The 16,780-nt window shown below is 39.4% G+C and overlaps 1 protein-coding gene across 1 annotated transcript; it reads left to right on the top strand.

The window, feature by feature from the left end:
- The first annotated feature begins 6,086 nt into the window (after positions 1-6,086).
- Positions 6,087-14,268, top strand: tnnc1a (troponin C type 1a (slow)). The gene is made up of 6 exons (XM_051096215.1): positions 6,087-6,213; positions 9,274-9,304; positions 12,512-12,658; positions 12,995-13,109; positions 13,196-13,332; positions 13,462-14,268. Exons 1-6 carry the CDS (start codon positions 6,190-6,192, stop codon positions 13,491-13,493), a joined length of 486 nt encoding a protein of 161 aa, XP_050952172.1. The 5' UTR covers positions 6,087-6,189; the 3' UTR covers positions 13,494-14,268.
- The last annotated feature ends 2,512 nt before the right edge of the window (positions 14,269-16,780 follow it).

Below are 16,780 nucleotides of genomic sequence, written 5' to 3' on the forward strand. Positions count from 1 at the left end.
GAGTCAACAACAAGCGCTGCATCAGCGTGAGCATAACTCAACACTGAACACAACGGTCGTGTCGATCGTTTGGGAAGGTAAGCCGCAACCAGGATGACACGGATGGAAAGATATGTTAACCAACACACAATCCTACCGTGCCAGCTCTATCAGAGAAATCACCCTTTTAGAAGGAAGATTGCTCTTCAAGATCGCCGTCGACGCACCCAGGGGACTCTCACAACACAGGCTGAGCTGGAGAGGGAGAGACCGCTGTCTGTGCTGCAGATCCAACGACGAGAGAGGTGAATGTTGCTGCATCTCACGCAGAGACGCTGCATTCGGCTCCGAAGAACAGAACGAGTGAGCAGATGCACACGCTGCCCTATTATACCCGGATGTCCGGGGGCGTGGCCAGCTATGCAAATCTGCACACCCAATTTTCATTGGCCTTTCTCAAAACTGTCAGAGGTGTTTGGGCTCTCAAGAGCGACCCCTAGTGTCGTACACTAACTCGACACAACTCGGAGTGTACGACAGATAGGGAATGCCTTATATCTATCTTAAACCAAGAATTGTGTCATGTCCCTGCATCACTTCACTGAGTTTGTACTTAAATTATTAACAAAATGTGCAAGTGTCTATGATTTTTGGCAATAATGTAAGCATTTATTTTTTCTAAAAAAAAAAAAAAAATGCAAGAAATGTTCTGAAAGATTTTTGCAGATTTTAAAGTTATGTCCCTCAAACCCATCACACTAATTATTCTACACCCATAATAATTTAGACTCTGCTCATATGTGACATCATTTATCACAAATTATATAATTCAGGTCTCTTTAATAATGGTGCAGAAAATGGTTAGTAGTATCATATTTTTATTCATATTTTTTAGGTGTATTATAGTAAGAAAGGGTATTAAGAATGAAAAGCATTAAGAATGAAAGCATTTCATGCTGATTACAATCTGACAAGTTAGGGACTAACATAAAATTGCGGTTTAAGTAAACTTCTAAATTAATTTTTTTTTTACAAAAATAAAGAGACAATTTTTGTATTTTAGCTTCAGTCCTATAAAAGTGTAAAAATTTTGATAAATGTTACATTTGTTATCATTACATTGCTATGACAGACACATGAGCAGTAGGTTGATGTTTTATAACACGTTCTGTGTAAAATCCCTTTCAAACAATCCCATTTTGTCCATTACAGTTTTTAGTATTCATTTAAAATGAGGCAAATCTGCTCTTATTTAAATCTACAATCTTTTATTTATCAGTTTAGATAGTTGTAATGCTTCACAAATTAGCAGAAGACATTAACCAATTTTAAATTCCAGTTGTGCAGATGGAAAAACGTTGTAACACTATGTCACAATGTGCCCTGCTATTATTAAACTATCCTATTCTATGACAATAGTGATGCAATTTACATTATTTACTTTTATGAGCTTTAATGGGAAACCACAAGAAACAGGTGAATAAAGACTGACAATCAATGTTTTATGTTCATAAATTATTATTTCAAGAAATGTAAAGCATTTTGGCTCGTTTATGTGTCCTGTGTTCTATGAGAGCTGTGTGTGGAGGGAGGGGAGTGCATTCCTGAATGTGTTTCTTCATTTGTGCATATTGTTTTGAACTATACTGTATAGCGTGTTGTGATCAGGGCCGTCCCACGCATGGTTGCAATGTCAAACTCCAAAATGAGATTATGTTGAATCCTTTAATACCATTATTTTATCAATAAATTAAACTAAATATTTTAGTTTTTTTTTTTTTGTCTATTATTATTATTATTATTATTATTATTATTAAATCAGATAACATTTTAAGCTGTCATATGGTCATGTTACAATGTGCCCCTCACATGTTACAATGTACCCCACCTGCGGCACATGTTGTCACATTTCACGTCCATTCTTTTGAGTTAAATATCGAAAATGTAATTATGTAACAAACCAATATTTTTATTTGTACTAGACAAGTGTGAAATTAATAAGGATAAAAGATTTTACTCTGAACCCCACATGGATTTACACAAACTGAGTAAGTCAAAAAGTGTAAGGTTGTGCCCCGCACTCCCCTAATAAACTTTTATTCAGGACAGACACCATACTGAATTTTAAACAGAGGAAAATGAAGCTGTGAGAGATTGAATTAGCATCTTTACAATGGCACGTGCCGTATAAAGCCCCTAGGTCTCATGTAATTTTCAAAACTCACAACTTTCAAAAATGTTTTATATCTTCTAAAAATGTTTTGCTCTGCTAAAAGTCTTTTAAAAGTCAGCTGAATGATTGGTATGTTGTTAAACAACCTCACTTTAGAGTCTTGCTTTCATTACTGTCAAAAATTGAAGGTCTGTTGCAGCAACAAACAGCATAATTACATTTAACCAAATTATGCTTCTCTTTTAACCAGAAAATCACTGAAACAGTTACTCTCCCAATTCAATACCAATCATGCTGAGGACTTGCCCAGTATAGCTATACTGATCCAAATTGATTCAATTCAATTTCAGATTCATTTGAATCAGTTTGAATTTACATTCTTATTTTAAGCATACATTCATTAAGTATACAGTGCACAGCATGAATGAGTACACCCCCTCTGAATAAATATAAAAGATGTATTTTCTTAATGATCACTAATATAAATCATGGAAAGATGGCAAAATTTAAATATGTTAAACAAAACAAAAAAATATATGCCAGTGTTTTCTGTAAGATAAGTAAATTAGCCAGTTTTGTTTAAATGAAGGATTGCAGAAATGAGTACACCCTAGATTTAATTCAGCAAATGTATAATATTATAGTACTTAGTATGTCCTCCAGAACTCTAAGTACACTGCTCTGACCCTTCTTGGCACTGAGTGTACAAGTTCATGACAAAATGCAACATCTGTCCTGTTTAACTCCTGGAGGACGACCTCCTTAAATGCACTGGTCCTTAGTGGGGAGTGTTGCTCAGCTCGTCTCTACAGAATCCCCCAAAGCTGCTCAAGACTGTTAAGACTGAGTGAAATATATGTCCATTGAAGGATTTTGACCTTGGGATTTTCATTGTCAAAAAATGCCCAACAATGCAGGGAACGAGGAGAGGTTAGCATCTTCTGTTTCAAGTTTTTGTATTACATCACACAGTGGTGTGTGAATTCATGACAGCACTGATAAAGCACAACTCCCTCACACCTTTAGCACTCATATATCCCTATACGTCACTGTGGGAACCAGGCACTTCTCACTGTACTCCTTCTTTAGCAACACAAGAACATTTTGGATGCTTTTGGATCCGAAATGATTGACTTGGTCTCTTGAGACCAGAGTATGGATTCCCAGAAGTCTATATTTTGTAAATATGGGTCTTGCAAGAGGTTAAATGAGTTTATTGTGCTTTGGCCACAGTAGGTAATTCTGGTGGTGACAACAACCATGCATGTCACTTCTGCAGGCTGCGTCGTACTCAGTGAGATAAAGTGTCACTCTTTTCATAACTTTTGGTATTTCTCCTGCTCTTTTTCTAGCAAAAATTCACTCATCACTAAATTAAAATTTAAAGTGAAGACCTGATTATTTCAAGTCAAAAATCCATTGTTTTTGAATGTCGGTGTTACTTCTGCTATATTTTCACACTTAAAACAATAATTTGGTGTTCTTTTTGTACCATTGTCCTCTTTTAAGAAATAATTCACCTGGCAGTTTTCTCCTAAATGGTTTCATTGCTGCCAGCATTAAATCTGAGTATGATTCAGTGGGCTATACAACACTTTTAATTATCAGGAAATTACTTGTCTTTAAAAGTTTCGGTTCAATATACTTACCTGTTGATCAAAAATAGCCTTAAACCTATACACATTTTTATTTTATTTTTTAGTTTTATTTAGTAACTTTCAGGAGGGTGTACTTAATTTTGCAACACAACATTTTATCGCTTTGATAAGAAAATCCTATTTTGCTAAATAATTTTGACATTCTTCTTTGGTAATTGATCAAGCAGGCTTGTTGGAACATTATATCTCCAAAGAAACCTAATATGTCAAAGAGTAATTGCTCAATTTGTTAAGTTTTAGAGGGGGTATACTTATTTATGCTGTGCACTGTGAGTGTTTGTCGGTTTCAGTTGTTTCCACCTTTTTCAGATTTTAGCACACTGAGCAGGATTAGTAGTAGTGATCTTCATCAACAGTCTGCAGGTCAAATGTTGATTCTTTGACATGGAGTATGTGTGAGGACATGAAAAATGCTGAGAGATAGTGTTTTGATTCTAAAGTATGGGCCATAAAATAACTGTATTATTATTTTAATAACAAAAAATGTCATCCTAAGACAACCCTAAGACAAGCTGTAATGTATGTGTGCATGCATTTTTTCCCCTCATTCTGCTGTCTTATGTTGTCTTCTTTTTTCCTTTCATTTGAGGACACAGTGCGAGAGGAAATTGCTGTGTTCATCTGTGCTCTGCTACTATATGGTTTCTATGGCAACCTCTCCAAAATGATGTGCTCTGAATGGCGTTTCATGAGATGTGGGGTGATTACAGTCTAGGAAGGAAGGCTGATGTTTCTGTTAGCCATCGCTGTAAAGGGAAGTGTGCAGTGCTCTAATAAAAGCACACTTCCTGTCTTCATATGATGATTGTCCTGCATATCTGCTTATGTCAGAGGAAATATTTGAATCTACTGCCCCCTTCAGAGAGCACAGAAAGTTAGTATAATTTGTACAGCAATGTGCTTTTATTTTTGCATTGTTGTAAATGTAAATTGACAATCAATGTAGACTCCTGGGGCTGCATTTATAAAAAGCATGAATTAGTTCTGATTCTAATTTCCATACGAATTTATACATTAAATGTGAGCAACAATGTTTTTCGGTGAGTGATCAGTTCTGCAAATTATAGGACAAATGTAAGGACCTATCTTACCTGAGCTCTAGAGGCAACAGCATCTGCTGAAAACTGTCCAAGAAATGCGTTATAATATTGTGTATTGTGCACACATCTGGATTATTAAAAGGTCAGTGGTTATGCCTCAAGTTAACAGCTTTATTATTGTTAAAATAAGCCAAATTACACTTACCTACTGTGTGCTCCACAATGTGGCCTTGAAGCTTAAACATTAAATTGACCCTGAAAGCCAGATTCAGTACAAAAAACCTGGTTGTGGGTGCAGTCCAAAGAAGGCGACACTTACCATAATGATTATATCATTTAAGTGTATATGTGACCCTGGACCACAAAACTGAAGTAGCACACGTATATTTGTAGCAATAGCCAAAAATACATTGTATGGGTCAAAATGATCGATTTTTCTTTTATGCCAAAAATTATTAGGACATTAGGTAAAGATCATGTTCCATGAAGATAGTTTGTAAAATTCCTACTGTAAATATATCAAAACTTTTTTGATTAGTAAAATGCTTTGCTAAGAACTTCATTTGGACAACTTTAAAGGTGATTTTCTCAGCATTTTGATTTGTTTTTGCACCGTCAGGTATTTTGACCAAATATTGTCCTATCCTCACAATTCAGTCATTTACTGCTGATCTGCCACAAGATTTATATATACGCAAAAGCAGTATTGCTTCCGTCTTTTTTTTTTTCCATCACCATGTCCCCATATGGACACCATACGGTAGGATCTGTATATCACTAGGTTCTGGAACAAAGTTTTACAGTCCCCTTTTGAATTAAGGTTTGCAATTGTTTGCAATTGTTTATTCAGTCTCTATTATATTATCAAAGTCATGATGCTGTCTGTATGTTATCATTTGCTATCATTTCTGTGTGAGAGTGTTCATGTGTGTATCCAGTTTGCCAGTGTTTTTCTTTTGGCTTTAATACTGGAGCTATTTTGCTGACCTGATGTTGTTGCTATATTTAGTATAGTGCATTGATGCCTTTGTCTCTGTGTCACTTCTGAATACATGGTAGAGAAATGCCTAAATACATGGACCCAGAAATGCCTATAAATGAATTACAAGTGAATTTCTTTGCATAGTCACAAAGATTAAATAGTTTGCTGGTAGTTTACCCTTCCATTTTTGACTAAACCCCCATCATGACCACATTGTTGTTTTATCAGGCTTGAGTGACTGCGATGGACCGTCCCATACTCAGAGGGGCAGGAGGGAACAGGCTGTTCTGCTATAAAGCTCATTTAGCACTGTGTTTTGCTCTCCACTTCATCTGATCTTTTCACAGGTGACACACAATGAACGATATCTACAAAGCAGCGGTGAGTCTATAGAAATACTTTTTTTTTTTTCATGGCAAATTTTCCACATAGAACTTTCTTGGTTTTCTTGACTTTAAAATAAATTTTGACAACAATAACTTTTTTGTAAATAGTTGTAACTTATATATCATTGTAACTTACCTTTTCATGGTTGCACTTCTGAAGAATTTGGTGTTATTTCGGTTTCATTTTCCCCTTTCTTTTTTTCCTTGACATTGTCTTAATGTTACATATCATATCAATACTTTTCTTTTTCTTTTTTTTTTTTTTTTTTTTTTTTTTTTTGCATCTGTTTGTCACATTCATCCTTGCTTGTAGATTTGTGGACTAAAATATGTATTGTTTTTAATTTTAAGTAAAACGATCCAATTAGACCCTTGGGGTAAGACACCCCTCCTAGAAGTGGCACAGAAGGCCCAGACTTGAATGTAGTTAGTGTTATTCATTTATTTATTTGTTTATTTATTTATTTTATTCTTGTTGTAATTCATGGTGTTGTTATTTAGTCATTGAAATGCACATTTACCTCGATTCATTCATTAAAACATTTATAAACTAACAGAATTAAGTCATATATTTCATTTTTATATATAAAATATTAACTAAATTAGCAAATGTTTTTTTGCTAATCACTCTGTCCATGCAAATTTTGGCCATCTAAATATGGCATCTCCCCCCATCTTACCTTATAATATGTGACATTTGACATTTCATGTTGATCATGAGTTGTAATCAACTCTACCATTTAATGGTAACCATGAATATCCATGAATAGTTACGTTTATCACAGCTGTGGTTAAAAAAAAAAACAATTATGAAAACATAAGCATTATAAGGCTTCACATTGCTTACTAGAGTGATAATAATTTCTGAAGCTAAGATTATATTTATACAACCACATATAAATGTTCAAACTATAATACAACATTATTATATTCTCTGTTGTGGCAACAATGACTTACACTTAGAATGCAATTATAATGTGTGTAAATGTTAATCATACAGGATAGTACATCATTCAAGCTGGTCAACTCTATGCCAGAAGCCTAAAAAAAGACTGCTGAAAATACCTTGACTCTTGAGTATTATCAGAGTAAGATAGGAGCTACTCAAGAGCAGAGACACTATCATTCATGACTACACATGGAGCACCGCCTACCTCCCATGGCTAATTTTGGCATGCTTTGCTCAGCCATGCATGTATGTCTGCATGCTGGAAAAACAGGCGCTTAAGATAAAACACTCAAAGTCAGATTCCAGCAATGATTGAGTGTGTGTGTGTGTGTGTGTGTATCTCCGCTGATCTCTCTCTGAGATGTACACGAGACTGTAAGTCTGGGAGGAACATCCTCATACATGTTTATGTGTCACACCAGTCTGGTGGTTTGTGTTGGATCCGACATGGGACTATAGACAGTAACTCTTACTTAAGCAGCTGTCTCATGAGTTAGCTTTGCCGGATTACCCATCCATTGTTACGCCACCTCATATCATGTCCTTTATCTGCGGTTTGTTATTTTTAACTCTTAGAGTACCTTTATCTACAGCGTGTAATCCACATTACTCAGATCTAACCTCAGTCTGTGTCTTTGGATGAAATGTGGGTTTGGACTTAAGCAAACGTGTTGCTAATGAGGTCACAACGTTTAAATAGCCCATACGCAAATGTAACACATGTACATATATTAAACTTCCATATATGAAATATATTCCCATATGAAGTAAAACATATGTTTAGTACATTTTTGACATATATGCCATGCATGTACAGCCATCTCAAAGCATGTCAATACATTTGGTATTTATTTAATTACTTTCTTTGGTGTTTTTGCCTTTTTTTGCAATAGGATAGTATAGACAGACGTGTTAACATTTTTTTACAAAAACATGATTTTTTTTGTGTATACATGCTTTTATTAAAACTACATAAATATGTCATCAATATATAAATATATGCGTGTATATATATATATACTACACCATATTTAAAAACCATCATATAGATATTATTTACACACGTACATACAAATGTAACTATTGGATTATACAGATTTAATAAATATAATTTGCAGTTTGTTAAACGAATTACACACATTATAGAAGCATTGAAAGTAAATCTCCAGACTGAGCAACGGTCAGTATTTTAGTAAGGGGAGAGTGGGGACAAAAGTACCATTTTTCAGAAAAACATAATTTAAAAAGATAAAGTTGTAGAGAGAGAGATACTTTTGCTGTGGCCTATAACTCAGAAGTGTGGTCTATTAATACCAGGTGGTATTTTTGTAAAAATGTAGAAAGACTTCCGTATACCATATATCCAGTTTGAACATAAGTTGCATAAGTTTCGACCCCATTGGTTGAGACAGAAGTAACACACAGGTGGGTCAGAAGTAACACAACAATACTAGCTTTTTTGTGTTGCCCTTGTTTTGATTAAATATGCATGACTATGACTTTGTTAATATGTAACTGCAAACATATTTTGTCATTAATCTTTGCAAAAAATTATTACATTTTCCTGTTAAATTTAAGTTTCATCAAATGTTTCAAAACATACTTCTATACTGAAAAACTCTGAAAAGCCAAACTTCAGAATGTATTACAGCCCCGAATAACATGTAGATTGATCATTACTGTGATACATGAAAGGAGAAACAAAACCGCTTCCATAATTTACTTATTGTATTGGAAAACTGCTTAACCGTGGATAACAATGACGAAATCACGTGATATTTCTCAGCTCCATCAAGGGTTGCGTGCTGAATGTGCTGTCATAGCTTGGAAAGCAAATACAGTCCGCACTCTGAGAAAATAGCTTTGTTACTTTTGTCCCCACTCTCCCCTAATGTTAGCTGCTGCAAAAAAAAATCACACAAATCATGTCATTTTTTGTTTGTAGGGTTAAGTATCATGATTACAACAATGACGAAACTCATTTAAAATAAATGTAGATAAATTCTTCCACTGACCAAAATGACTGCAATATCTGTGTGGATGCATATTGTGTTTGTTTATGTGTCAACTCTGTCATGATTATTGACCCATGGATGTCTTCAACAGGTAGAGCAGCTCACCGACGAGCAGAAAAATGGTATGGAAAAATACTATGCAGCAAACATTGTGTGATGTGTTTTAAAATGCCACTAAAATACACTTTTTTTTGCTACCTACTGTCACAAACCTGGTCGGTGTTCCATTGTCTACTCACCACCAGATGTCACTCTCGCTCCACCCACTCACTCTGACTGTCACTTTGCATCTTAGACTGCATCTCCCATCCTCTCCACCGCTCTGATTGCGTCAGCCCCCGTGACCAATCAGGCATCCTATAAAACCCCGGTCCTCCTCAGTTGCACTTCCTGGTTTGTTGTTGTATTGTATCGTGTTATTATTCCTGTTCTCCTAGTGTGTTCCAAGTTCCTGGTTTTTTGATCTCCTGCCTGGTTTTCTCGTCTACGTCTGTCTAGCCGCCTGCCCTGTGATTTATCGCTCGTTATTATCGGACTATTCTCTTGGATCGCCTGTTACATTCCTGTCTGCTCCTGTCACGACCCTGCCTGTATGACCATGTCTCTGTCTAGTCCTTCTAATAAAAGCTCGCTTATGGATCCGCTCGCCTCTCGTCAATCACTCCTTGTAACAGAACAAACCAGCACAACAGGATCCAGCAGCTTTTCCCTCGGTCATTCCGGTATGGACTTTGGACTATTGTGTGTGGGCGCGTCGCTTACTGTGGGGGTCGCGGAGGAGGAAAGCGACAACGCGGTAATGGCGGCCGCGCACCCCGCTCATATAATGACGGCCGCGCCGGAGCGCGACGCCACAGATCCGCTGGCCGCTTGGCTCACTCGGGAAATGCGGCCACGCTGGAGCGCGCCCGAGCCATGACGACGGCAATGGATCGTATTGCTCAAATGGCGGCGAACGTAATGGATAGCATCGCTCTAATGGCGGCGACAGCTGTGCCCGTTCACAAAATGGCGGCCGCGTCGGAGCGCGTCCACACAATGGCGGCAACGGCGGAGCCCGTTCACAAGATGGCGGCGATCACAGAGCTCCGTCACGTCACAGCTGCCATACAAGAGCCGTTTAAAGGTACAGTTACATTCCCTGAGTCAAGTCAAGTTGCAACTGTGTTTCCTGAGTCAAGCCATGTCGTTCCTGAGTCAAGCCATGTCGTTCCTGAGTCAAGCCATGTCGTTCCTGAGTCAAGCCATGTCGTTCCTGAGTCAAGCCATGTCGTTCCTGAGTCAAGCCATGTCGTTCCTGAGTCAAGCCATGTCGTTCCTGAGTCAAGCCATGTCGTTCCTGAGTCAAGCCATGTCGTTCCTGTGTCAAACCAAGCTGGAGCTGTGTCAAACCAAGCTGGAGCTGTGTTTCCTGTCTCAAGCCAAGTTGCAGAGCCACCGCACAAGATGGCCGCCACGCCAGAGCCACCGCCCAAGATGGCCGCCACGCCAGAGCCACCGCACAAGATGGCCGCCTCGCCAGAGCCACCGCACAAGATGGCCGCCACGTCAGAGCCGGCTAAAGCCCCGTCAGCCAAGCCACAGCCTGCTCAGGCCGTCTCAGTCAAGCCACAGCCTGGTCACGTCATGTTTTCTGCTCCTGAGTCGGCACCCATCATGGCCGGTCTTCCCGAAGCGGTTTCAGACTCAAGTCACGCCCCGTCTGGTCCCAAGTCTGCTCCAGAGATCACGTCTGACCTCAAGTCTGCTCCAGAGGTCTCGTCCGGTCTCAAGTCTGCGCCAGAGGTCCCGCCTGATCTCAAGCCTGATCCTGAGCTCCTGTCTGATCTCAAGCCTGCTCCAGAGCTCCCGTCTGACCAGGAGACAGACCCAGAGGCCTCACCAGTCGGAGAAGCCGTGCCAATGCCTCCTGAGGTGTCAGCTTCGGCTGTGGATCCTCCCATGGAGGCGGCGTCCCTCTACAGACTCTCTGCTTCTCCCCATACTCTTTCTACCTCCTCTATCTCTGCTTTCCCCAGGTCCCAGACCGTAACGCGGGTTCCTGTTCCGCCCCGGAGGGCTGCTGCGCCTCCGGCTCCGCCCCGAAGGGCCGCTGCGCCTCCTGTTCCACCCCGGAGGGCTGCTCCGCCCCCTTCCCCTATTCTGTCTACCTCCTCTGTCCCTGCTCTCCCCAGGTCCCAGACCATGACGCCGGTTCCTGTTCCGCCCCGGAGGGCTGCGGCGCCTCCTGTTCCGCCCTGGAGGGTCGTTCCGCCTCGGAGGGCTTCTGCGCCTCCTGTTCTACCCTGGAGGGCGCCCGCGCCTCACGCTCTGCCTCCGGCTCCGCCCTGGAGGGCTCCTGCTCTGCTTCCGGCTCCACCCTGGAGGGTACCTGCTCTGTCGGTCCTGCCTCAATCTCTGGGCTTCCCTCATGGACCTGGTCCTCCAGCCCTCGCCCTGTCTCCCTCCCATCCCACCGCTTCCCTGGACTGTTGTTTCTTTCGAGCGTCTGGAAGCCGCTCCTTGGGGGGGGGCTATGTCACAAACCTGGTCGGTGTTCCATTGTCTACTCACCACCAGATGTCACTCTCGCTCCACCCACTCACTCTGACTGTCACTTTGCATCTTAGACTGCATCTCCCATCCTCCACCGCTCTGATTGCGTCAGCCCCCGTGACCAATCAGGCATCCTATAAAACCCCGGTCCTCCTCAGTTGCACTTCCTGGTTTGTTGTTGTATTGTATCGTGTTATTATTCCTGTTCTCCTAGTGTGTTCCAAGTTCCTGGTTTTTTGATCTCCTGCCTGGTTTTCTCGTCTACGTCTGTCTAGCCGCCTGCCCTGTGATTTATCGCTCGTTATTATCGGACTATTCTCTTGGATCGCCTGTTACATTCCTGTCTGCTCCTGTCACGACCCTGCCTGTATGACCATGTCTCTGTCTAGTCCTTCTAATAAAAGCTCGCTTATGGATCCGCTCGCCTCTCGTCAATCACTCCTTGTAACACCTACAGTGCTGTGAAAAAGTAAATGATTACAACGTAAAATAACAATTCATTAACCCATATTCAAAGCCATCTCCATTTGTAGATTATGCTACATACAGTAGGATGACAAATTAGCTTTTTCTCAGTACTTTATGTTTATGGATTTGAAACACTTGTAACACTGCAAAAGTATCTACATTTTAAACCCAAGCCCAACTAATAAAAACAACAACATTATTTATAGGCTATGAGCAAAAATGATTTACTACACTGACTCACAATATCAATATCATTAAGTGGTTCATGAGAGAGAAACGGTACTGTACACAACTAACGGCTAAATTTCAGTGTTCGTGTTTTGTAGAGTTCCGCGCAGCATTTGATATTTTCGTTCAGGACGCTGAGGATGGCTGTATTAGCACTAAGGAGCTTGGGAAGGTGATGAGGATGCTGGGCCAGAACCCCACGCCGGAAGAACTCCAGGAGATGATTGACGAAGTGGATGAGGACGGTAAAGTCCAGAACAATCCAGAATAAATAATGTTTCAGAACCTTAATGAAACTTAACTTCATTTACTCATCTACATGTTGCTCCAAACTTAGCATAAAAGTAATCTGTATAACTACCAAGTAGTAAGTTCATTTTTTATTGACGTGTTTACCACTGATATTAATCTTCATATTTAACCGAATAATAAATAATAATAAAAACGAAAAGCGGGCAGGGTGGAGGGGGGTCTTTAGAATGCAGAAATAAAACGCCAAACAGTGAAACGTCAGTGCAGGTACTGTCATTACTATTCGAAAATGAGCTTGTGCTAAAATGATTGTTGGTGTACTTTTGCAGGCAGTGGTACGGTGGATTTTGAGGAGTTTTTGGTCATGATGGTGAGATGCATGAAAGATGATAGCAAAGGGAAATCAGAGGAAGAACTGGCAGAACTCTTCCGTATGTTTGATAAGTATGTGTGTTCTTAAACTAAACTGAAGAGAACTGACCTGTGGTAGGTTTAAGGGTTTTTGACAGTTTTTCATTGTATCTGGACAGGAATGCAGATGGTTACATTGATCTTGATGAACTGAAGCTGATGCTGGAAGCTACAGGTGAAACCATCACTGAAGATGACATCGAGGAACTGATGAGGGACGGAGACAAAAACAATGATGGAAAAATCGATTATGATGGTAAGCACGCATTGTGTTACATTCAAATTAACTGAAAGTTAAAAATGTTTAATTTTAAAACAGAGACCCAATGTGATGCAAATGTATCCTTGTCCCTTTTTCTATGTATTTCCACTATCCTTCTATCAGAGTTTTTGGAGTTCATGAAAGGGGTAGAATAAACAATGAAGCAATGTCTTCCTGTGTTTCTCCCTGGATTGTCTGCACACAAAAGGAGAGTAAATGTTTAAGCGTGATGAGAAAGATCAACAGAGAGCCTATCAATCCATGATGTATCTCATTACTGTGATTTTATTGTGATTTTCAGGACAATATTTTCAGAAGATTAAATTATTTTACACATGTGTAAACATATTTTGAATTCAAGGCCAAATTGTGTAGATTTAAGACTTTGCTTGGGTTTAATTTGCCTCTTTATATATTCATTTATTTTCAATATTTTGAATTCACATTTATTTAGGAAATAAGTCATGGTTCCATAATGTAACACACCACACTGAGGTGGAATCTGAGCCTAAATGTTCATTTCATTCTACCACAGTCTGTTTTATACTGGGAAAGAAATAATTATTCCAAAGACATTCCCATAATCTGCATCTGTCTATCTATTTTAACAAAGTCTGAGTTTACATTTGAGAGCCTGTACTTTGTACATTGTTTTCCTGTCCATCTATCAAATTAACAAAATGCTACTATACCCTTGTCTGCAAAATAGAATAAAGCATTAAAAAAAATTGCTTTGTTTCATTCCTTGAGCCATGCATTGAAACATTGACTTTTAGAGTTATACTAGCATTTCTTGTTGTAAGTGACAGTGTTTAGGGAGTGGTGTGGTGTGTTGTAGTTTTTTAAATTTTGACTTGTCTGTTGATGGAAGATTCTGTCGCCTAAAAAGCAAGCAGTGAGTCTGTTTGAATAAAAGTGTCTGCTATATGACTTTACTGACTTTTTAATTATTTATGTGGCAAAAAAGGGGTCAAAAACAAACATCTGCCTATATGAGATTTTACCTTGCTTTATTCAGGCCCCTCATGCTAATCTTTTTCTGTGTATTTGACAGTTTAAGACAATAAGACATGAAAGAGAACTTAGTTCAGTACTCACATGCTGTGTGACAGACACTTTATGTGTGCGTGCTTCAGATGTGTGTGCTTGTATAGCAGTGTATATTTACTGTCGCCTAAAAATATCTCAATTTTTTTTAAAACTCCATTAAAACTCCAATTACTCCATTATTGTCAAAACAGCTGGCAACAAAAGTGAGTACACTCTAAGTGAACTTGTGTCCAAAATGTCAATATATTATTATATTTTGTGTCAAACTGTTATCTAGCACTGCCTTAATCATTCTGCGCATGGAATTCACCAGAGCTGCACAGGTTGTTGCTGGGATCCTCTTCAAATCCTCTGTAATTACATCATTGACCTGTTGGATGTTACACACATGGTGCTTCTCCACCTTCCGCTTGAGGATGCCCCATAGGTGCTCAATAGGGTTCAGGTCAGATCACTTTCACCTGCACCTTCCTCAGCAAGGCAATTGTCATCTTGGCGGTGTGTTTGGGGTCAATATCATGTTGGAGAACTGCCGTTCGGCCCAGTTTCTGAAGGGAAAGCATCATGTTCTGCTTCAGAAATGTACAGTACATAATGGAATCCATGTTTCCCTCAATGAACTGCAGCTCCCCAGACCATGATGCTACCACCACCATGCTTGACTGTAGGAGAGACACAATTTTCTTGGTACTCCTCACCAGGGCATCACCACACATGCTGGACAACATCTGAGCCAAACAAGTTTATCAGAACATAGGACATGGTTCCAGAAATTCATGCTCTTGGACAGGTTGTCTTCAGCAAACTGTTTGCGGGCTTTCTTGTAAGCCAGCTTCAGAAGAGGCTTCCTTCTCGGATGACGCCAATGCATACCGACTTGTTGCAGTGTGCAGCGTATGGTCTGAGCACTGACAAGCGGACCTTCTACTTCTGCATCCTCTAAAGCAATGCTGGCAGCACTCATGCATCTGTTTTTTGAAACCAGGTTCTGGACCTGACGCACAGAATGAGCACTTGACTTCGTTGATCGACACTTGCGAGGCCTATTCCGAATGGAACCCGTCTTGGAAAACTTCTGTATGACCCTGGCCACAGTACTGTAACTCAGTTTCAGGTTGTTACTGAACCTCTTATAGCCTAGGCCATCTTTATGGAGAGCAACAATTCTAATTCTCAAATCTTCAGAGTTCTTTGCCATGAGGTGCCTTGTTGAACATCCAGTGGTCAGTATGAGGGAATTGTACTCAAAGCACCAAATTTTAATTGCTCTAATACAAGATACACAACTTTGTATGGTCCTGTCAAGAACATGATGAATATGACGTGGCTTTGCATGGTTAAATGACAGTGCTGTTATCTTAGGGTGTACTCACTTTTGTTGCCAACTATTTTGACAATAATGGCTATATGTTGAGTTATTTTCAGGGGACAGTAAATATACACTGCTATACAAGCTGCACATTGACTACTCTAAAATATATCTAAGTTTAATTTCTATAGTACTGTCCCTTGAGAAGATATACTAAAATGATTGCTGAAATGTGAGGAGCGTACTCACTTTTGTGAGATACTGTATGTTGTTTTGCAGAGTATCTGTGTTAGCTGTAAAGGCACAGCACCCAAAAATGAAAGTTCTGTCATCATTTACTCACCTTCAAGGTGTTTCCACATTCTTCAAAATATATTCTATGTTTAACAGAAGAAAGAACTTGAGGGTGAGTAAATGATGACAGATTTTTCTTTTGGGGGGATGGGCAGCTAGAAGTCAGAGATGAAAAGAACTTTATGATTTTTCTTCACTTTGAAGTTTTTGGCAGAATCTACACTCTTTTAAAATAAAGGTTCCAAAGGTGTTTTTGCAGTGATGCCATAGAAGAACCATTTTTGGATCCCCAAAGAACCTTTCAGTGAACAAGAACCATTTTGAAGAACATTTTAAAAATTTCTACTATAAAGAAACTTTTCTGCATTTGAAAGGTTCCATGGACATTAAAGTTTCTTCATAGAACCACTGATGCCAAAAAAGAATGTTTGTTTTAAGAGTGTAAAAGAAAAGTTGGATGAGATGACTAAGGAAATAAACCATAAAATCCAAGATGCTCCTGTTCAAATAGAGGAAGACACTTGTCTATTTCTAAAAGGGGAGCATGCCGGGTTGTCAGGAAGGTATCCGGAAGAAACTGAGGTTTTCAAGAAGGAACAGAGAGGATCCAGTAGAGAAGAGCTGACATTTGTCTAACCCCCTGTTGCACAGAAATTGTTGAACTATAAACTGGCTGATTATTATCAGCGTGCAGAGATGAATTATGGCTATGGGAAATTGTATATTAATCCCCCTGCTGACGTGAGGGAGTGTACGGATTGAATAGGGAAAGTATAGGGTTAAAATGAG

The sequence above is a fragment of the Labeo rohita genome, chromosome 23, assembly GCF_022985175.1.
Source record: "Labeo rohita strain BAU-BD-2019 chromosome 23, IGBB_LRoh.1.0, whole genome shotgun sequence".
In the NCBI taxonomy this organism is placed as follows: domain Eukaryota; kingdom Metazoa; phylum Chordata; class Actinopteri; order Cypriniformes; family Cyprinidae; genus Labeo; species Labeo rohita.